At 39.1% G+C, this 23,219-nt stretch overlaps 1 protein-coding gene and 1 pseudogene across 1 annotated transcript; one reads left to right on the plus strand and one right to left on the minus strand.

The window, feature by feature from the left end:
* Positions 1 to 1,554: 1,554 nt before the first annotated feature.
* Positions 1,555 to 7,190, plus strand: LOC116046687 (annotated as a pseudogene).
* Positions 7,191 to 11,198: 4,008 nt separating this feature from the next.
* LOC116046688 (olfactory receptor 51I2-like) lies at positions 11,199 to 12,278 on the minus strand. Its single transcript, XM_031295086.2, has one exon. The coding sequence runs from the start codon at positions 12,212 to 12,214 to the stop codon at positions 11,270 to 11,272; it is 945 nt and encodes a 314-aa protein (XP_031150946.1). The 5' UTR covers positions 12,215 to 12,278; the 3' UTR covers positions 11,199 to 11,269.
* Between the last annotated feature and the right edge of the window lie 10,941 nt (positions 12,279 to 23,219).

Consider the following 23,219-nt stretch of genomic DNA (forward strand, 5'->3'; position numbering starts at 1 on the left):
CGCACACACACACACACACACACACACACACACACACACACACACACACACACACCCAGACACAGAGTGTCTCATCACATGCTGGTTTGCTTTTGCTGTGTTTTTGTTGTAGATTAAAAAAGGTATATTGGTTTTAATTGATCAAAGAATTATTGATCGGCCATTGATGATTTTGAAGTTAATATATTCTACTATACTTTAATTAGCAGTTGTCTGTGATTATTTGTGTACTTATTTGTGTAATAATTGCTGGTTGAACACAGGTCAGTGCTTGAATTTCACCCTTCCCTTTGTTCCTTTAGAAAAGACCAGATAGATTAATCAAATTAATTAAGATCTGTATTTTAAAGGAAACACCACCTAATGAGAATATTTCACAGTTCAATATTGGTCACTGGTTGCCAGGGTGGTGCCCCGTTTTGATTGTCAATTTGGTAAAGTTATTAATACCCATATTCATAACTTTATTTATATTGATAAACCATCTTTGATAATTTGCCAATAATTGAATCTGTACGCCTACCGATACCCAACAACACAGACAAAGTTTTGCAGGCAAAACGTAATACAGTCGCTGCTTCCTAAAACAGGAAGGAAAGCTGGAAAAAAAATAGCCGACGCTGGAAATGCATAAATCACAACGCTTATCAATATCATTTCTCCATCAGTCAGGCACAAGATCTGACCATAATTACACTTGTTCTTTCCATAAACGGCCGTTGCTTTAGCCTATTATTTCAGTTGTAACCCTGGCAGTGGAAGCAATCGTGAGAGCAAATAAAATATATAAAAACATAATTCAAACCGCTGTGCGCATTAGCAACACACGGCTCAAGAAGCCGACAAATAGCTGATATGTAATTCCCTCCCATTAAAATCTATATATTTCATAAAAATACCCATCAGGGAATGTTAATGGGGTTGTCGGACTCTAAATGTTTGAACTTTTATGAGCACCTCTCTCTCTCTCTCTCTCTCTCTCTCTCTCTCTCTCTCTCTCTCTCTCTCTCTCTCTCCCTCTCTCTCTGTCTCTGTCTCTCTCTCTCTCTCTCTCTGTCTCTGTCTCTGTCTCTCTCTCTCTCTCTCTCTCTCTCTGTCTCTGTCTCTGTCTCTGTCTCTCTCTCTCTCTCTCTCTCTCTCTCTCTCTCTCTCCCTCTCTCTCTGTCTCTGTCTCTCTCTCTCTCTCTCTCTCTCTCTCTCTCTCTCTCTGTCTCTCTGTCTCTCTCTCTCTCTCTCTCTCTCTCTCTCTCTCTCTCTCTCTCTCTCTCTGTCAGCGCACAGGGCTCCGCCTGATCTTCTAAGAACGGTGAGGCTGTTATCAATCGAGTATTGATTGGTCAGTAGGCGGTGCTTTTCCACCGGTTGATCTCTAATCTCCAACTTAACCTGCTCCCAACCAGGTTAGATGTTCAGCATAAGATACCACGTTGATTGAACCCGGTAAGAAGTGATCTAACGTCGTGGTACAGAAAACCCTGGGTTGAACCTCAAGTTACCTCGTTAACACCAAATCTTGCTTCGTAGTACAGGCCTCTGCTCTGCTGTTGGTCAGACATGAAGAGCAACAACAGCCTGAATCCTTTGTATTTTCAGTTCACTCTGTTTGCAGACTTTGGGCCCCTCAGATATCTGTTCTTCAGTCTGTGTCTGTTGCTCTACATGACTGTTGTCTCTGCTAACATTGTCATTATTCTGACAGTCTGTCTGGAGAAGTCTCTGCATCAGCCCATGTATATTTTTATCTGCTGTCTGTCTTTTAACTCTCTGTACGGCTCAGCCGGCTTCTTCCCCAGGTTTCTGATGGACATTCTGTCTGACACTCATTTAATCTCACGTCAATTATGTTTCATCAGATATATGTTATTAACACCTACGCCTCATGTGAGCTGACTATTCTGAGCATCATGCATTTGCAAATGTAAATAAATACTCAAAGACCAAACTTTGGTTTAATTCTCAAATCGTCCTTATTTGTTTCATCTGGTGTTGTTGATACGCACTCCTGCTGCTAACAAGAACAACTTCCACTACAATGGCCTACGATATATTTGTTGCTATTTGCCAGCCTTTACACTATCACAGTAAAATGACATTTAAGATGGTAACACATCTTGTGATTTTTGCCGTGCTCTACCCTGCATTTGCTGTGGGTTTCATGCTGTATCTTACTGTTAGATTACTGTTGTATGGCTTTTCTGTTCCAACTGGCCTGTGGTTCTACTCTCCTGTGTGGACACAACTCTGAACAACATAGTAGGTCATTCTCTTGTGATAACAACCATGATCATCCCCCTGTTCTTTGTCCTGTACACCTATCTACGTATTCTGCTTGTTTGCAGGAGAAGCTCGTCTGAATTCAGAGGAAAGGCGTTACAGACCTGCCTGCCTCACATCGTGACATTTGTATCTACTATTGCATCTCAGTGTTCTGTGATCTTTTACTAAGTCGATATAGCATTGATGAAATTAATCCATTTGTTATTGTTGTTTTATCACTGGAGTTTATGATCATTCCCCCCATTAATAACCCTCTAGTTTACGGCCTGAGTCTGCCTCAAATCAAAGGAGTGACGAAGAGCTGTGAAAATTTAAAACTCAACAGGTTTAGTAAACAATTAAGTTTTTTGCCACAAAATATGCTTCTGGAATATTTTAAATGTATTTGCCTATATATCTTGTTTGTTATTACTAAAATAAATCTTTAAAAGTCATATTGTGAGTTTGAATGAGTCTCAATTGTTCATACATTTGTCTTTCGTCTATTTCTCACACAAATGTTACAGAACATGTCAGAAAAGATATGTGCTGCTTTTTCTGCGCAGAATGAAGGTCAATTAACACTGGGCCTTTGATATCATAACCTCGAACAAATTGAAATTGATAGGATGTCTGGTGTGTTTGGAGGGAAGTTGGTCTCACAATAATTTTAATTTTGTATGTTACACTGTGTTTATTCTGTTTGATTATTTGTTTTTATGTCGTGAACCAGATTTCCTCTGTAATTTTAATAACACACGATTATAATGACGTAGGATATGGGATAAACACGAGTCTTCAGCTATAAGTATGGAATCACATTTGTGTCAATATAATCAAACCAAACGTCTTGAACATCATAAAAATAACAATTTGAGAAAGAATAAAAACAAACTAGCAAAAATATGCCACCTCGAAAGTAAAGTAAAAATACACTGCTGGGGTTTGCTCTGGCTGAATTTTTAATTTGCTACAGCTGCTAACTGAAGGTCTGTTTGCCAATCCACAACCACAATCTTTCCCTAATATTAACCAACATGCTTTTGTTGCATAAGCCTAGTCTGACATTGTCAGATGTATCTCCACAGCCCTGTTTAGTAAGGTCTGGTTACACCACAGATACATTCTAGGATTGGAGATAAAAACACACTGTAGGTTGCTTGTAATTTTTTAAACCAATCACTATTGTCATGGGTGGCTCTAAGATTTTGACGCAGTGATGGTGGCTCTCTTAAATAGTCCCGGGAAGAAACTTGTATTTGTAAAAAAAAAATGGAGCCCAAAAAAAGAAAATGCCACATCAAATTGAATATGAAGTTAGTTTTCACACAATACAGTAACGGGAGCTGTATAAATTGACTCCATACATGGGTGAACTTAATTTGCTCTTACAAGTGTATCTACATGTGTACTTCGTCCACTTCAATCCCACCAATCGGTCCCAAATTATCCCAGTTTCCAGAGAGTTAATACTGGGAACATACTCTTTAAAAATGTTTAGAATCATTCACTGAAACAGCCAAGTAGGCCTGCTTATTTCATCGTTCAAATGTTCTTCAAAACTTGCCATTTTCAGCATGTAGCTTGCTAGCTTGAAGGTGTGTTGTTTCCCAATACCAATTTTGAAACCGCACCTGTTATGACCCCTCCCTTTCTGCCTGCTGTGGTGTTATTTGCCTGCTTCTGCAGGAGCTGGTAGTCTGGCAGGGTCAATACCCTGATTTCTCCAACGTCCTGTCATAACCTTAGGCAGTTAAAATTGGAGTTCTCATAAGCCGGGTAACAGACCTAGAGAACCCCTTCAGTAACTGGGGTATCCCAGGATTTATATTATGCCATTCCACTTGCCATTATTGTTATTTAATACCAATGTAGCTTTACTGGCTCAAGGGTGCCTTCTCTCTGCACTAGTTAAATGCCACTGGCTGTTGTGTATTCATTGCCAGTTATGAAAGACGCACCCAAGGTGAGTTGCAGAGTGCAGCACAGAGTACAAATATTGTGTATTTATGTCCGTATATTCATTGTATGAACATTTGTGCACTGTGATTTATGAACATATTAATAATAAGAGTTACAAGTGGATTGTTGTACCTTTTCAAGTGCTAAAATGTTAAAATAGCAGCATAATGCACTTTCTAGCTAGCCTCTGTGCTAAAATAAAATGCTATTCTTTTTTTAGTGTGCTGCATGTAAGCTACTGTGAGCCAACTGTATGACTGACCAGTACATACTCTGTTCCTATTCAGGTACATATTTTCATATTATTGTATTTGATGTTACTTTTGTATGGCTGTTGTGTATTCATTGCCAGTTATGAGAGACGTGCCCAAGTGTGCCTAAGCTACTGTAAGCCAACTGTATGACTGAGCAGTACATACTCTCACTGCATGAAAAGTGGGATTTTCGTCAGTAAGCGGCACTGTAGATTGTCGTGGAAGTTCAGGTTTTGGAATATAAACGGCAATTTACAGGCAACACCGAAAACTGCCATTAATTGTCAGAAATTGACGTGGGCCCGGCCCGGCTCAATTTTAAAAGTAGTGGCTTCAGCCAATGCTGAGTGAGGAAATTCAACCCAGGCCAGACATTCTCTCGACAAGCAACACGGTGTTGCTGCTATTCATATGCTTATTAGGCCAGACACTCTCTGGCCAGGAGAGGTTTCCCTGGTATTCATATGCTTATTAGAGCCATCAGCACCTCCCCAGGAGCTCTCCACATACGTCATGGTTCGTTTCCGACATTTTGTGGCACGGACGAACGCGACGTTCACAGCCTGTAAATTGTCGTTAACTGCCCCGAAAGTTACGGAGATTTGCGGGCGTTTACGGGTGTTTACAGGGACGAAAATCCCACTTTTCATGCAGTGTCTGTTCCTATTCAGATAATAAACAAGCCCATCTCGGCGTAAAGATCAACGACTCTCCCGCTCATCATTCATCATTCTCATCGAGTCGAGGGGTTGCTCAAACCAGCCAGTCTATGAAGTCTGAGTCATTCCATGGTTCAGTGGATCATCTTCTGCTACAAAGAACACAGACATTTAGCCACTAGGTGGCAGTGTTTTTATATGAAGCAGTGATTAAACTGGGGTGTGAATTTGGTTTAATCTCTGTGTGGGGCTGATGTCAAGAGAGTAGCTAATTGTTTTTCTTTTATTTATTTTGGTTGGGTTAATATCTATGGAGTTTAAAGTTAGATACTGTTATTTTTCCTCCAGTCTGGTTGATGAAGCATTGGGTTTAAGTTTTTTTCCTGTTTAGTGGTCGGCATGAAGCTGGACTCACTGGTGACGGTGGCAGAGAGGAGGACACTGGACAAACTGCTGGACATTACTAACAATGCCAGCCACCCCCTGCACACTGTCATCAGCAACCAGAGCGGCCTGTTCAGTGTAGGACCAACAGACTCAAGAACAACATTGTCCCTCATGCCATCATACGCTACAACTCCTCACTCGAGGGGAGGAGGAAATAGGGTAAAGAGGACAGAACAGGAAGGAAGGGAAGGAGTGGTAGCCACTCACTCACTCATTCACTGTGCAATAAATTAATAATCTACTCACATACATACCTGGACACTCTAACTGCTCTTAACTGCTAATTTATGCTAAATGTCATTTATTTATTAACTGTATAATAACACAGTACGACACACAGTCCTATATATTTATCTTTATTTATCTATAGTTTGTTTTTTACTGTTTGTTTACTTTTTTGTTAAAAATATTTAGCTAAAAGTTTATTGTTATTCTTATACTGTATTTTTTCAATACTGTATTTTGTATACCTCTTTATTTAAAGAGTGTTTTGTAAGCTGCTGAAATCTGCTGCTGGAAATCTAATTTCCTTGCGGGAGTCATCCCAAAAGGATCAATAAAGAGAAGTCTAAGTCTTAGTCTAAGTACTTCTATTGTGATAACTGGGCCTCAGTATTCATTTGGTGATTGAGCCATGGCGAGTGGTACTGGCTTTTGGGAGGGCAAAGGGATCGCTGACATTAACTCCAGTACCCAAATTTGACAGAGATAGGCCTGGATTTCTGTTAGCCCCAGATTGATCTACTCCTAAACCAACTGTAGCTTTGAGGAGTTTGTGCCTGACGATGACACCACTAATGGACACCCTCGAGGTTTTTTTGACAGGTATAGCGTCGCATATTGGGCTCTCCATAGGTGAAGGCATAGTGTAATGGCAAAAATTACCTTTAAACATGATCTGAATTATATTCTACATTTTGTGTTTAACTTAGAAGATTCTCCATGTGGAACAGCTGAAACCTTGGAGACACTTGAAGCTATTTTCTTTTGGGGCTTCTTTTAGCCTTCTGTTTTAGTGTTAGCAGATAAGGGTTGGAGTATAACCGTAAACAAAGTAAACTAGGTCTCTTAGACACATTCTTCCAAATGACAAGGTTGTAAAGAGATTTCAAACTGTTTATGGTTTTGTTTAACTATTTGCTCCTGCTAAAAATATTAGGAGGAGGGGTGTGTTTGACTGCTTGTCTTATATATTGTGTACTGAATTTTAGCTCACCAGAAGACATTTTCCTCTGTGCTGATTGTACTGGCGAACTGTGTTTTCTATATTTGCAAATATAAATAAATACTCAAAGACCAAACTTTGGTTTACATTCTCAGATAGTCTCTATTTGTTTCATCTTATACTTTTTGCAAAACACTCTGGCTGCAATAAGAAACTTCCACCACAATAGCATCTTGCATTGAGTCTTGCTTAGGGGTGGGGCCTAGTGTGGTTGGAGCTGTGGGCAACGCATTGGCAGAACCTTCCCTGTTAAATGTTGTCAGGTCTGAAATCAGAGAACCTGCTAGTTTTAACGCTGTGTGGCAATAAACTGCAAAGGCTTTTCTGTTCCAGCTGGCCTGTGGTTCAGCTCTCCTGTGTGGACACAACTCTGAACAACATAAATAACAGGGGTCTCATTTATAAAACTGTGCATAAGATTACTAAAAGTGTACGTACGCCCAAAAAACAATTCAGATTTATAAAACCATGTGTACGCACATCTGTAAGCAATGTTCCCTTTATAAATCACAGATTACCCACCAGTGTGCGTACGTGAATCAGTCTCTTATCCCGCCGTGTACACTCTCATTTTTAACCATAAATAGTCAACGCAAAACACCTCATGAATGCTGCTCAGTATGTTAATGACCCTGGCAGTTGTTCTTTCGTTACGTGACGACAGGCTGGGAAAAAGCAAAAACTTCTCAGTCGCTCGGAAATTGCTGGAAATTGAATTATAGTTTCGGCCTGTTCTCGCACAATGTAGGGAAACCTGATCTATTGACTACCTATATTACTAATACATCCAAAACGGCAGGCATTACAGCACTCGGGGACAGCTTTGATATACCAGACCTACAGTTGTGTTCAGAATAATAGCAGTGTGTTTAAAAAAAGTGAATAATGCTCAAAATCCTTAGAATAGCTTTTAATTCCATAATAGCAATGCATTGGAAACACTGCACATTCAATTCCAAATCAAAACATGACCAAAATTGATCAAGTGTATGTTATACCTTTACAGAAAGTGAAGAAAAAGGAATATTAGGCTGTTCAAAAAAATAGCAGTATTTGCATTTTTCTTTACAAACTCAAACATTTACTGTATGAACTGAAAAATGTCTCAAGGGTTTACTTTACTTTGAATCACTGCACTATGGAGGAAATATTTATTCATAATTCAAATTGAAAGTCCAAAGAGAAATTGAAAGTCCAAAGAGAAAACGAAGTGAGATCAAATTAAAAATATTGTTTTTTTTAATTTTCCATTGATCAAATTAAAAGCATTAGTATTTTTTTTAAATTTTCCATTTGGCTTTTCCATTTGGATTTAATATTTGGCTTTTGAATTTACGACAGCAGGTGTGATAAAAACACTACCACTTTTGTCCAAAGCAGCCGTTCAATCAACACCAACTGAAAGTTACATATAGCCACTTTAAGGCCTAGATATTCATACACAGGTGCCAGCCAATTACCTGATTGACCCTCCCAGACTGCCAGCTCTTGTAGGAGGAGGCCAATGAAGCCACAGCAGGTAGAAAGGGAAGGTTTTGTACATTTGCTGTTCTCAAAATCCAACCACCAAGGGAAAGGAACGACAACCTTTGAGTTAGCAAGCTACACGCTGATAGTGGCAAGTTTTGAAGAAAATTTCGATGGTGCAATAAGGCAGGCCTGCCCGGCTATTTCGCAGAATGATTGCCAAGATTTACAAAAATATGTAAACGGCATTTACATTTTAGACCGATTAGCAGCGATTTCTATGGACAAAGGACACACAGCGATACACTGGCAAGAGCAAATAACGTTTAACCATGTATCCAGCTAATTTAAATAGCTCACATTTCTGTATTTTGAGAACACTTAACTTCATTTAATAATTAATGTGGCCTTTATTTTTTGAGGGGTCCAAATGCTCCACCAAAACAACTTCCTTCCGCAAACTATTTTGCAGAGCCAGCGTTGCTGCGTATGAAAATTAGCCCCTCCAACAACAATTGTCATTGGTTTAAAGAAATGCAAATAACCAGAGCGTTTTTTTTTAAGTTCTGTGTATTGGTATTTAACAGAAGTTACAACAAAAACAGATCTCCACCCAACCCCACAATTTTGACCAATTGTAAGTGAGACAATACATCTCTCAGCCATCTAGCGTGACAAGGAGGTCTAGACCCCTTCCAGTAATAGAATGAGGCGCCGCACCAGAAGTGTTGTGAAAGTAACCACACAAGGCAACCATGGGATGCACATCAATAGTGATACCATAAGCTTCACTCAGGGATCCAAATATTATATATTATATAATAAGTGTGGGGCAGGCCCAAAACATATGAAACAGCGTCACTGGAGCAGTCCTGCACCTCTCACAAGTGGGGTCGATGTTAGGATATATTCTTGCCACTTTAATTTTACAAAGGTGGGAGCCTCCCACATTTCTTCAGAAAGAGGGCTGTCAAAGTTTTGTTCTCAAAGGGTTCTCAAATTATCCAAAGGTTGCATGTCCAGATGATTAATTAAAGAGTATATCTGAGAAATAGGGCCTAGATGGATTCAAGAAATTTGATAGTGGAGATAGATAGTGGAGGGTGGTTTGTTGGGAAAGGGAGCATAGCCCTTCCTCACAAAGTCCCTGATCTGTAGATAGCGAAAAAAGTTGGCGGAGGTCAGAGCAAATTTTTCTGATAACTGAGGCAAACGCTCCATCAATATATAAGTCCGGAAAAAAAGCTCGGAAAGCCAGATCAAGTTTAGCTGGAGTGAAGAGGTGAACCCACTCAATAACCCTCTGAATGTTACTGGCCCAGTAGTAATGGAGTAGGTTGGGTAGAGCCAAACCCCTGCAACGTTTGGGCCTTTGTATAACTGTTCTACGATTGCGCGGTGGCTTACCACCCCAAATTAAGTTAGAAAGACACTAATTAAGTTGAGAGAACACTCTCCCCAGGGTGATAAAAATGGGGATGTTTTGAAAATAGTACAAGAATCGAGGCACAATATTCATTTTTATCAGGTTAATACGGCTGACCACAGACAGAGGCAGGCGGCGCCAACGTTCAAGATGTGATCTACATTTCTCAATTATGGGGGCAAAATTGAGCTTAAATAATTGTTGGATAGAGCGTGAGATGGTAATGCCTAAATATTTGGAATGCAAACCAACCGTCCTGTAAGGGAATACGGTAGATGGAATGATAAGAGCTGGGGAATTGATTGGGAAAAGTTCACTTTTTTCCAGGTTGAGTTTGTAGCCCGACAGTTTTCCAAATTTTCCCAGGATAGCTAGAATGGGGTGTATAGAGATATTGGGATTAGATTGTAAGTAGAGCGTAAAGCGATACTTTGTGGGTGATACCCTCTCTACGTATTCCTTCAAAAGCTGAGCACTGACGAAGAGAGACAACCAGGACCTCAATAACAATGTTGAAGAGTAGCGGGGACAGTGGGCACCCCTGTCTAGTGCCTCTAAAAAGAGAAAAATAGGCAGGAATGCCAGGAATGACAAAGCATATAATATGTAATAGGGAAAGATTGTGGTTGTGGGTAGACGGACCTTCAGTTAGCAGCTGATGCAAATTTATTTATGCCAGGACAAACCCCAGTACTGAATTTTCACTTTATTTTCAGATGACATTTTATGCTTGAGTTTGTTTTACTCTTTCTAAAATTCTTATTTTTGTTTGATATTTACTAACTTTTGTTTGATTTTATTGACACAAATCTGATTCCATACTCATAGGCCGTCTTGTTTATTCAATATCCTACATCATTATAATCATGATTAAAAAAGGACAACTCATTCACAGCAAACCACAAAATAATATTAAAATGGAATAAACAGTGTAACAGACAAGGTAAAATATTGTGAGACCAAATTCCCATCAAACACACCTAAAATCCTATCACTTCTATTTTAATCTAGGTCAGTGGTTCCCAAAGTGGGGTCTGGGGATCTGAATGGGTCCCTGAGGGGGTTCCATGGGGTCCCCAGCAAAAGGGAGAATGATTATTTTCACTATAATTCTATCCATTAGTTACACCATGAAAGAATGTATGACTATTTAATTTAATTAATCATGGATTTAATACACTTATTTTAATAAAATATCCTAAAAGGAAAAATCTTGTCAAATGGGGTCCCCTGGCCTAATTTGTGTCAGTTTAAGTTTCCTTTACTGTATGTGAAAAAGTTTGGAAACAACTGTTCTAGGTTATGATATCAATGGCTCAAGTTTTATTGGCCTTCAATTGGCCTAAAAAAAGCAACGTATAATATTCTTTCTAACATGTGCTTTAACATTTAATGTGTGAGAATTTTTTTTTTTAACAGTTGAGACTAATTCAAACTCTCAATGTGAGTTTCAAAGCCCCCCTTAAATGTATGTCATAGCAAACAAGATCTATGTACATATACATTTTACTTATTGTAGAAGCACATTTTGTAGCTTAGCAATATATGGTTTGCTAAATGTGCATTTTAAGTTTTACATTTTTGCAGCAGGAATCTTATCAAAAAATCTAAAAATCACTCCTTTGATTTGAGGCAGACTCAGACCATAAACTAGAGGGTTATTAATGGGGGGGATCATCAAATACTCTAAAGATAAAACAACTGTGATGATAGGATTAATTTTATCAGCCTCAAATCGAGTCAATGACAGCTCACAGAAGAGAGAGAAAGAATAGGTCATAAATGTCACGATGTGAGGCAGGCAGGTCTGTAACGCCTTTCCTCTGAATTCAGACGAGCTTCTCCTGCAAACAATCAGAATACGTAGATAGGTGTACAGGACAAAGAACAGGGGGATGAAGACGGTTGTTATCGTGACAAACTGACCTGCTATGTTGTTCAGAGTTGTGTCCACACAGGAGAGCTGAACCACAGGCCAGTTGGAACAGAAAAGCCTGTTCAGTTTGTTGCCACACAACGGTAATCGAACAGTAAGGAAGAGACAGAAACCCACAGCAAATGCAGGGTAGAGCACGGCAAAAATCACAAGATGTGTTACCATCTTAAATGTCATTTTACTGTGATAGTGTAAAGGCTGGCAAATAGCAACAAATCTATCGTAGGCCATGATGCTCAGAATAGTCACCTCACATGATGCATAGGTGTAAATAACATACATCTGAATGAAACATAATGGACGTGAGATTAAATGAGTGTCAGACAGAATGTCCATCAGAAACCTGGGGAAGAAGCCGGCTGAGCCGTACAGAGAGTTAAAAGACAGACAGCAGATAAAAATATACATGGGCTGATGCAGAGACTTCTCCAGACAGACTGTCAGAATAATGACAACATTAGCACAGACAGCAGTCATGTAGAGCAACAGACAAAGACTGAAGAACAGATATCTGAGGGGCCCAAAGTCTGCAAACAGAGTGAACTGAAAATACAAAGGATTCAGGCTGTTGTTGCTCTTCATGTCTGCACAACAGCAGAGCTGGAAGAAGAGAAGTGAAAACAGATTGAGATACAGTAAATGAGATTAAAATGTGTGCATCAAAATGTTCTATTTTAACACTTGACACAAAACATGCTATAAGCCTGCCTTCATGTAAGTTACATAAACTGCACTTCTCTAACAATTGGGCCTGATAATTTTCAGCATAATTAACCCATTTCAAATAGTTCAAAAAGATGTTCAAAAGTACACATGGGTGAAAAAAGGTCAGTACTACATTAACTAAATGCACAAACAACTTAACAAAAAAGTCCTTTTCCACAAGTGAATTGCAATCTAAAAAACGTTCACAGTTAATGGAAGTTTTGTGTTCTCTAATAGCTGAGAAATAAGAAGTTATCAGCCAATACAATATACTGTATATAGTGTTTATGTTATTCATGTGGTCTTTTCAGTTAATACATTCATGAAGATATTCAGAAAACAGTCTATGCATCAGTGTATGTAAACACAAAATGTATTTTAGAATAATACACAGCACCCTCCCCTGACCTACAGCAGACTGAGGCAGCAGCTGAACTTTTATCCTGTTTTGCTGTCTCACTGAGATTAGCAATCTGTACACACATGGTCCAAAGGGAGCTACGGTGTGTCCAGTGTTTCATGTAATGCGTTACTAATGCGTTACAAAGTAACGTTGCACCGAATTGAAAGTGGTAACATAACTACGGTAAAAACTATTGTAAGGCGCTACTACTGTAAATGTGGTTACAAAACATAGTTCCTTTTTCAATTTGGTGCAACGTTACTTTTTGATTACAGATTTGACAGCGACACTGCCTTCTCAGCTGCGCGCTCACAAGCTCCACATGGTACGTGACAGAGGCTGGTAGCAGAGCATTCATGGCAAGCAAGAAGCAGCCAAAGCTAACTTTTGAGAGTGTTTTAAGCTTCGTGGCTTTTTGCTGGACGGCGTTCTGAGCCAGGCAGACACAAAGCTGACAACCTCACAGATGGATGCAGTGGAGATGGTCTCATACATACACGCAGCAGACCGCTGTGGACTTGTGTCGGTTGCATGGACACGCAAGGATTTCCAGAAAAGAGGCTCCATGTGTCTACGACAATGCATGGACCATCGTGGCTGCACGACCGGTACAAGTCGATACAGACATTACATAGTATACACTAACACCGTGTAACGCCGATGACCTGCTGATGTGCATTCAACCGACGCTGGACTCGTTCATAATGAATCAACCGTCACTCTGTGAGGAGAGAATCCAGTCTGCAGTGTAGTTCAGACACTTCACTGATACACCAGAGATTGGCTTTATGGTCAAAGATAGTTTTTGTATAATTAACTTCAGTCTCTGCCAGAGACGCCTGCTTTTAAAAGTAATGTAAAAGTAACAAGTAAAAAGTTACTTTCCATAGGGGGTAACTAAGTAAAGTAACGGATTACTTTTTTAAGAAGTAACGAGTAACGATCAAACACTACTTTTTAAAAGTAACTTCCCCAACACTGGGTGTGTCACACACTGACTACTGTGTGTGTGTGTGTGTGTGTGTGTGTGTGTGTGTGTGTGTGTGTGTGTGTGTGTGTTGCAATAACCGAGCCCAGACTGCCAAGGTCGAGGAGATAATAAATATAAATATAAAATATAAAAAAAAAAATATATATATATATATATATATATAAATAATAGGGACAGGGACAGATACAAAAAAAACATAGATAAACTTCAACAGTCATCTGATGTATGTATCATAGTGTTTTTAGCCAAAGCTAATTCTCGACACTAGCTTTTGGTTACAAATAAAAATACAGATTTACATTATAATAAAAAATACAATAAAAAGAAATGAAATGAAAATGGAAGGTATACAATGAGAGCACAGTGTAAAAACTAAATATGAGAACAAGATTGTTCCCGAATTAGCCACAATTTGGTATTTTTTTTAAAAGTGGCTAATGTTGGGATACATTTCAAGTTATCTGGCAGAGAGTTCCATAATTTTGCCCCTTTTACTGAAAATGCAGTTGTTATGTTTACTTAAAATTTGGCAGTGATGATACCTTATTCTCTTCTTGTCTAGATATTTTAAAGCTCGGTTATATAGACACTCTATATGGTCTTAACTGATGTCTGGTGCGCTTGGGACCAAGTGGTCAAGCCATAGGATATGTGTGAGAGAATCATAGAATTTAAAAAAATAAATAAAAGCACAGTCAAGAGTCAGGCAGTTTCTTATCATCCTAAAGCAGCCCAAGTTGGCCTTAACGGTTTTATAGATTTTCTTAATATGACTTTTAAAGTTCAACTGATCTGAGTCTATAATTATTCCCAGATACTTCACTTCAGGTACTTGTTCAATAAGCTCCCCATTAATTTGTACATTCAAGTGTTGTGTTAGAGGTAGTTTTTTGATGGAAAAGCAGACAGAGTATGTTTTTTTGCATTTAAAGTTAAACAAGATGAAGCCAGCCAAGATGATATTTTATCTAAGTTGACATTTAGTTTGTCAGCCACAGAAGTACAGGTATTACCAGATGCATACACCACTGTGTCATCTGCATACATCTGTAGGCCTATATCTGGACATACATCTGGCAAATCATTAGTGTAAAGGCTGAAGAGTATGGGTCCCAAAACAGTGCCCTGAGGGATCCCTGTTTCAATTTGTAGAAAGGTGGATCTCACATTATTAATTATAACACACTGTTCATGGCCTTTTAAATATGATTCAAACCAGGACAATGACTGTTTGGAAAAATTGAACTTGGCTAATTTTGAAATTAAGGTGTTGTGATTTACTGTATCAAATGCCTTTTTTAGATCTAAAAATATTGCACCAACTACATTTCCCTTATCAAGTGATTGTTTAATATTTTTGATTAATAAACAAGTAGCGGATTCTGTTGAATGATTGTGCCTAAATCCAAATTGCAGAGGACTCAGATAATGGTTTATCTCAAGGTAGTGCATCAGTTGTTCTGAGACAATCTTTGCTTTCTTTTTGCAAATGTTTCTTAAAAAATGAATGATCTCTGTCCACTGGAACGCGATGGCTTTTCATTTACAACATGGAATTAGAACATGGAATTAGAAATAAAAGCCTGCCTCTAATAAAAGCCTGCTTCAAATACAAGCCTGGTACCGTCTGCAGTACAGGTAAATAAAGGCCCCGGCTTTTATTTGAGGAATTACGGTATTCTTGGTGATACGTGTAGGGGCTTCAGTCATTTGACTGAAGTCATGTTTGGATGTGAGATTTTTCAGTTTTTTTCTGCAGTGTTTGTTTAACCAATTTATATTAAAATCTCCAAAGAGTAGAACCTCACTGTTGTGCTTAAAATTCTTAAACATCGCACATCATATTTGCTGTCGTGTTTTCATATTTGCTGTCATGTTTTCATATTTGCCGTCGTGTTTTCCTATTTGCCGTTTTGTTTTCCTATTTGCCATCGTGTTTTCCTATTTGCTGTCATGTTTTATGATTTCTTGTTGCGTTTTTCTAATTGCTGTGGTGATTTGCACTTCAGGGCCACCGTAGTATTAGGAGTCAAACAGTGAAGAAATAAACATAACTTATACAGTTGACCAAATATCTACATTTCTTCAAAAAAAAGTCCAGACTCTTTTGCCCTCATGACATTCACTTATGCCAATACTCAAAATAATAATGTCATATTTATTGATATCACACACAGTGCAACTCTACACAAGCATATGTGTTGACTAAAAAACAATCTTTTATGTATTTGGAGACACAAATAAACATAATGAGCATTATAACTCATATAAAGGACAAACAATTTACATTTCTTCAAATAAGGCCCAAACTTTTCCCAAAACTCCAAACAGTGATGATTTTCTTCTCTGTAGAACGGTTTAGAACGGTTATAGACGATCTTTGGTCACATCTAACTATTCTGTTCTATATCCTCAGGTGATCTCTCTTCACAAAAAACAATCTTTGCTTGGTCTCTCGGATGACATATTGCCGGCCTTATATCGGCCTAATGTGTTGACGGACTAGCCTTCCATTGGTTGACAAGACATCAACAAGCGTCTCCCAGAGCATCATGGGAAACAAAATGGAAGGTTAGCATCAGAGATAGCGGCAATCGGCGGTGATAAACAAGCAAAAAATCATAAATTATGGACATAAAGTCTATCAATCTTGGATGTAGCAGTTTGGATTTATTGTTCAAAGACCCTGAAAAACTCTGAACTTCCATGCTGGATACAATATGATCAATAAGATGCCGTTTTTTTGTCGTATACGACAACTCTGGCGCAGACGGTTAACATTGCATATACAGTACATGGTTCAATAACAGGTTAAAATATATGTTTAAAAATCACATTATGGGTTTCTACAATGTTAATAGAATATTCTTTTGTCTATTTCTCAAAAATAAATGTTTAAGCACATGTTAGAAAATATATTATGAGCTGTTTTTTTTTTTACACAGATTGAAGGTCAATAAATATTGTGCCTTTTATATCATAACCTAGAAAAGTGGTTCCCAAATCTGGTCTGAGTTCTCTGGTGAGCCCTCTAGTGGAATCTTCCAGTAACAAGCGTAGTCAGTGTGTGACACAGCGTAGCTCCCTTTGGACCCTATGTGTACAGGTTGCTACTCTCAGTGTGACAGAAAAACAGGATAAGAGTTCAGCTGCTGCCTCAGTCTGCTGTAGGTCAGGGGGGGGTGCTGTGTATTATTCTAAAACCTATGTTTACATACACTGATGCAAAGACTGTTTTCTGAATATCTTTTTGACTGCTGGACAGACCACAGGACACATGAACACTATATACAGTATATTGTTTCAGCTGATTATGTCAGCTGTTAGACACAAAGTGGACAACTTCACTACTCTAAAAGCTTTTCAGAAAGGTTGAATGTAATTGCAAACATTTCACTTGTGGAAAAGAACCTTTTGAATGTCTGTCATGTATGACCCTTGTTAATCTGGATAATCTCTTTTTCATTCATTCAACTGTAATATTGTTCAATGAGAAATGTGAGGTTTCTTGTTCATTTAGTTCATGTGACACTGACCTTTTTCCTTCCATATCTATTTTTTGACCATGTCTTTCTGAACTCTCTGAAATGTGTTACTTATGCAGAATATTATCAGGCAAAATTGTTAGAAATGTGCAGTTTATGCAACTTACATGAATGCAGGCTTATTGTATGTTTTCTGTTTAGTGTTAAAATAGGACATTTTGCTGTGAACATTTTAATCTAATTTACTGTAAATTGATCTGTTTAACCCTCCTTTCCCTTAATCATTCACTTCTCTTCTTCCAGCTCTGCTGTTGGTCAGACATGAAGAGCAACAACAGCCTGAATCCTTTGTATTTTCAGTTCACTCTGTTTGCAGACTTTGGGCCCCTCAGATATCTGTTCTTCAGTCTGTGTCTGTTGTTCTACATGACTGTTGTCTCTGCTAACTCTGTCTGGAGAAGTCTCTGCATCAGCCCATGTATATTTTTATCTGCTGTCTGACTTTTAACTCTCTGTACGGCTCAGCCGGCTTCTTCCCCAGGTTTCTGACGGACATTCTGTCTGACACTCATTTGATCTCACGTCCATTATGTTTCATTCAGATATCTTGTAATTTTTGCTGTGCTCTACCCTGCATTTGCTATTGGCTTCAGTCTCTTCCTTGCTGTTCAATTGCCATTTTGTGGCAATAAACTGAATAGGCTTTTCAGTTCCAACTGGCCTGTGGTTCAACTCTCTTGTGTGGACATAACTGTGAACCACATAGTAGCTCAGTTTCTCACGATAACAACCATCTCCATCCCCCTGTTCTTTGTCCTGTACACCTATCTACGTATTCTGCTTGTTTGCAGGAGAAGCTCGTCTGAATTCAGAGGAAATTCAATTCAATTCAGTTTTATTTATAGTATCAAATCATAACAAGAGTTATCTCGAGACACTTTACAGATAGAGTAGGTCTAGACCACACTCTATAATTTACAAAGCCCCAACAATTCCAATAGTTCCCCCAAGAGCAAGCATTAGCAGTGGCTATTGCGACAGTGGCGAGGAAAAACTCCCTTTTAGGAAGAAACCTCGGCAGACCCAGACTCTTGGTGGGCGGTGTCTGACGGTTGGGGTTATGACGGTACGGGATGTAGCGTGGCACAGCAGTAAACTCCCCAGAGCTAGGTTAGTAACAAGCACTTCTGGGACAGGATGTGCATAAAAGGAAACAAAAGAAAAGAGCGTGTCATAAGAAGGAAGGAACTTCCTCGGCAGTCTAGAATTATAATAGCATAACTAGGAGAGGCACTATATTATTGATTATACGATAGGTAAATCTGATGACTGTAAAGAGAAGCAGAGAAAAGCAGGGGTGCTGTGTCTGCAGCTATACACCCTGCCCCGCCGGTCTAGGCGTTCACTGCAACTCCTCACTCCCTAACTATAAGCGAAAGGCATTACAGACCTGCCTGCCTCACATCGTGACATTCATGACCTATTCTTTCTTCGTCTTCTGTGAGCTGTCATTGACTCGATTTTAGGCTGATAAAATGAATCCGATCATCACAGTTGTTTTATCTTTAAAGTATTTGATGATCCCCCCCATTAATAACCCTCTAGTTTATGGTCTGGGTCTGCCTCAAATCAAAGGAGTGATTTTTAGATTTTTGAAGATTCCTTCTGCAAAAATGTAAAACTTAACATGCACAATTAGCAAACATGACTGCTGCTTTTGACACAGTGGACCATGAAATCTTGATTTCTCGTTTGGAGCGGTGGGTGGGCATCAGGGGCATTGCACTGAAATGGTTCAGGTCCTATTTGGAAGGTAGAACTTTCTGTGTCAGCTGTGGAGATTTTGTGTCCTCCTCTGCTCCTCTGTCTTGTGGGGTCCCACAGGGCTCAATTTTAGGCCCTCTTCTGTTCTCTCTTTATCTACTTCTGCTTGGTTCCATATTTAGGAAGCATGGTATGTCTTTTCACTGTTATGCAGATGATAGTCAGATCTATGTTCCTCTTAAAAAGAATGAAACGGTCCATTACTTAAGTGTCTTGATGACATAAAGGCCTGGATGGCTCTTAACTTTTTAAGTTTTAATGAAAGTAAGACAGAAGTGATGTTTTTTGGTGGCACCGCTGGGACCCCTTGTGCTGATCTGGGTTCCTTGAGTCAATATATTAAGCCAACAGTCACTAATCTAGGGGTTAAAATTGACCCTGACCTTAAACTGGACAGACAGATTAGGTCAGTGGTTAAAAGAAGTTTCATTTGAGGCAATTGGCCAAAATAAAGCCATTCCTTTCTAGGTAGTACTTTGAGACAGTAATCCATGCCTTTGTCACCACTCGGCTGGATTACTGCAATGCGCTGTACGTGGGGGTCACTGGGTCCTCTATTGCTCATCTCCAGTTGGTGCAAAACGCTGCTGCACGTCTTTTAACTGGAACACGTAAATACGAGCACATTTCCCCCATTTTATCGCCACTGCATTGGCTGCCTATATATCAAAGGATCCATTTTAAGATTCTTTTATTTGCTTTTAAATGCCAAAATGGCCTTGCCCCTCCTTACATATCTGAGCTGCTACACCCCTAGAGACCCACTCGCTCTCTCAGGTCAGCCAATCAACTGCTCCTAATTGTGCCTAAAACAAAGCGCAAGCTAAAAGGGGACCGTGCTTTTTCTGTAGCAGCTCCTAAATTGTGGAACAATTTACCTCTGCACATTAGACAGGCATCTTCACTGTCTATTCTTAAGTCTCTTCTTAAAACCCACCTTTATTCTTTGGCCTTTGAAAACTGAAATTGACAATTCATGTTTGGTTATTTTGATCGTATTGGTTTATTGTATGGTTTGTTATTGTTTTTAATGGTATTATATGGGTTGTATGAGTTTTGTATTTAGGGCTTTTATGTATTCATTTATTGTTTTACTGTAGAGCACTTTGTGTCCTCTTTGGATTTTAAAGTGCTCTATAAATAAATTTTTGATTGATTGGTTGATTGATATATCTCTAAGCCACAAAATATGCTTCTAGAATATGTTAAATGTATTTGTCCATATATCTTGTTTGTTATTACATTCATTTTAAGGTGGTCTATGAAAAGAAAGATGTGTTCAACCTAGGGCTGTAACGATATGCCATATGAAACCGAAATCGCGACACTCAGACCCATGAACCTGTGTTGCGGACTGAGAAGGCAGAATCGCGACACACACCTTCCAACTCCCAGAGTTTCCTTCCCGTCCAGATCCAATGCTACTTTTAGTTGTTTTGGTGCCATATCCCCTTTTGTCGGTAGCTGTAGACGTAACTGTAAAGACGGCTAAACGCAAGGGGGGGTGGGAGGGATTCGGCAGGGAGAACCAGCAACGCTAACGGAGGTGTAACGTTACGAATGGCTGCTGTTCTGACTCGGGTGCGGGCCTGGGTCTGTTTCCCGATGGTTCAGTAAACTGCCATTAGCGTCCTTAGCACCGGAGTTAAGTGCTGACCGAGTTTGGATTACTGGCTGGCTGCTAGCTGGCTGGGGGCTGACTGTGGATGTGCCCCTGGGGGTGTTGTCAGCTCTCATCCCGACTGAAGCCTTGCAGCGCCGGGAGAGTGAGGCAGACAGACAGGGGAGGGGTGTGCTCATAGACAGTTAAAGAAAGGGTGTGCTAGCTGGCTAAAGCATTAGCATTAGCTACTTGTCAACTATAGATATACAGTATATATAGTGACATCTATGCTTGTCAACCAGCACCTTTATAGTAGGCACCAAAGCACTTTTTCTCTTCGGCCCCCCTACAGGTTGGAAGCGGAATTGTCCATTACCAGTACATCACCATTATACTTATGTCTCATTTTTGGAAACATTATTTTAAGGTACAAAAGAATCTTTGGTGTTGGATCGATCGATATTGAATCAATCAATCAATATCCATAAATAAGGTCTCTGTTGTATTACTGTGTTGCAAAGTGGCATGTAATCAATGACAAAACGATGCCATGTGGCAGAAAAAAAGTTGTATTACGTTTACTGAGTATAACTTCTCACACAATACATGTAAAAGCACATGTTAGAAATATATATCATGTGCTGCTTTTCCAGGCAGATTGAGGCCTTTGATTTCATGTTCCCAAATGTTTCACATCAAGGACACCTAAACTGACACAAATTAGGCCGGGACCCCCAGTTGACTGATTTGTCCCAGGGCCACCCACCTGACAGGATGTTTCCTTTTGGATGTTTTACTACAGAAAGTGTATAAAACCCATGATAAAAATAGTCATACATTCTGTTATTGTGTTACTTATGGATGGAACTATAGTAGAAATAATTACCACTGATGTAGAACAAATTAGAGTTGATAGGTGGTCAGGTGTGTTTGGTGGGAATTTGGTCTCACAGTGTTTTAGCTCTGTATGTTCCACAGTGTTTATTCTGTTTTAATATTACTTTGTGGTTTGTGGTGAACCAGTTGCTCTTTGTAATTATATTTACACAATATTATAATGATGTAGGATTTGGAATAAACAAGACAGTCTACAGCCATGAGTTGACATTTGTGTCAATATAATCAGACAAAACATCTTAAATATCAAACAAAAATACCTATTCGAGAAAAATAAAACAAAGTCAAGCAAAGTACAGTGTTGTGGCTGTAAGCAGTCCAACAAAGTGCTGCCACTGGGGACTAAACACTGAGAGATGCATAAACACACTGTGACACACTCAAGATTGTATTGCAATGATTTATTCCTCCATACATAAAATACAACTAGTACTGCAGTTACCAAATTTAAAGTTACTTTGTAAGTCGAAATAAGTGCGTTAGTGCGGTGGTCAACAGAAAGTTTTCGCTCCCAGGCTCACCCCCTCTCTGTCAAAGCCCCAAAAACTCAGGTTAACAGGTGATGCAAATAAATATAATGTTATCACTTCCGCTCAAGCCGCGATGAACCCCACCACCTACAATATAAGTGCACAATATAATAATAAATAAATAATATAAATGAGACCATAAACAACATACAGTATGTGGCTCCTACATACAGTGCTGGGGATTGCTCTGGCTTAAATCAAGTTGCTACAGCCACTAACTGAAGGTTGTGTCTGCCAACCCACAACCACAATCTTTCCCTAACCTTAACCAACATGCTTTTGGTGTGTAACCGTATTGCCAGACATATCTCCACAGCACTGCAAAATAAGGTCTGTACAGAGAACAAAACACTCTGGGTTGTTTGCATTTTAATTTACAGAAGATTTTGAAGAAGATTCCTGGTGGAAAAATGTAAATGTCGACAAATGCGTTAAGCAAATGGTGAAGCTTGAAGCCACAAAATATGCTTCTGGAATATGTTAAATGTATTTGTCTATAGATCTTGTTTGCTATTACATTAATTTTGAGGAGATTCATGAAAAGAGTATTTGTAATCAACCTGAACCACAACAATAATATAAACATTGCACAAATTGTATATGGTTGAACTTACAGCTCAAGAGGCTAAAATAAATCTTCGAAACCCATATTGTGAGATTGAATTGGTCTAGAATGTTAATACATTTCTCTTTTGTCTATTTCTCACAGAAATGATAAAGAACATGTTAGAAAAGATATAATGAGCTGCTTTTTTTCAGGCAGAATTAAGGTCAAACATTGGGCTTTGATATCAAAACCTAGAACAAATCAAGGGGGCTTTCACACCTACCTCGTTTGGTCTGGACTTTCGGACTTTTCAGTTTGATCCGAACCAAAATTAAACGAAATGTTAAAAGTGTGAAACCCTCCCTCGGACCACGCTCCAGACCAAACGGCTGAAATTTGATCTGACCAAAAGAGAAAGTTTCGGTCTGGATCAGGCTGAACCATGGTCCAGTTCGTTTCTAGTGTGAAAGCATTTTTTGGATGGTTTGGACTTTAGGACCAAATACAGGATGCTGTGGCAGAATCTCTCTGTGTTATAAGTCCAAGGAAGCTCCTTTAAGGAACAGCTCAGAGAGAGACGGTGTCAGCGCTCAGAGCAGACC

Source organism: Sander lucioperca, chromosome 8 (assembly GCF_008315115.2).
Source record: "Sander lucioperca isolate FBNREF2018 chromosome 8, SLUC_FBN_1.2, whole genome shotgun sequence".
NCBI lineage: Eukaryota > Metazoa > Chordata > Actinopteri > Perciformes > Percidae > Sander > Sander lucioperca.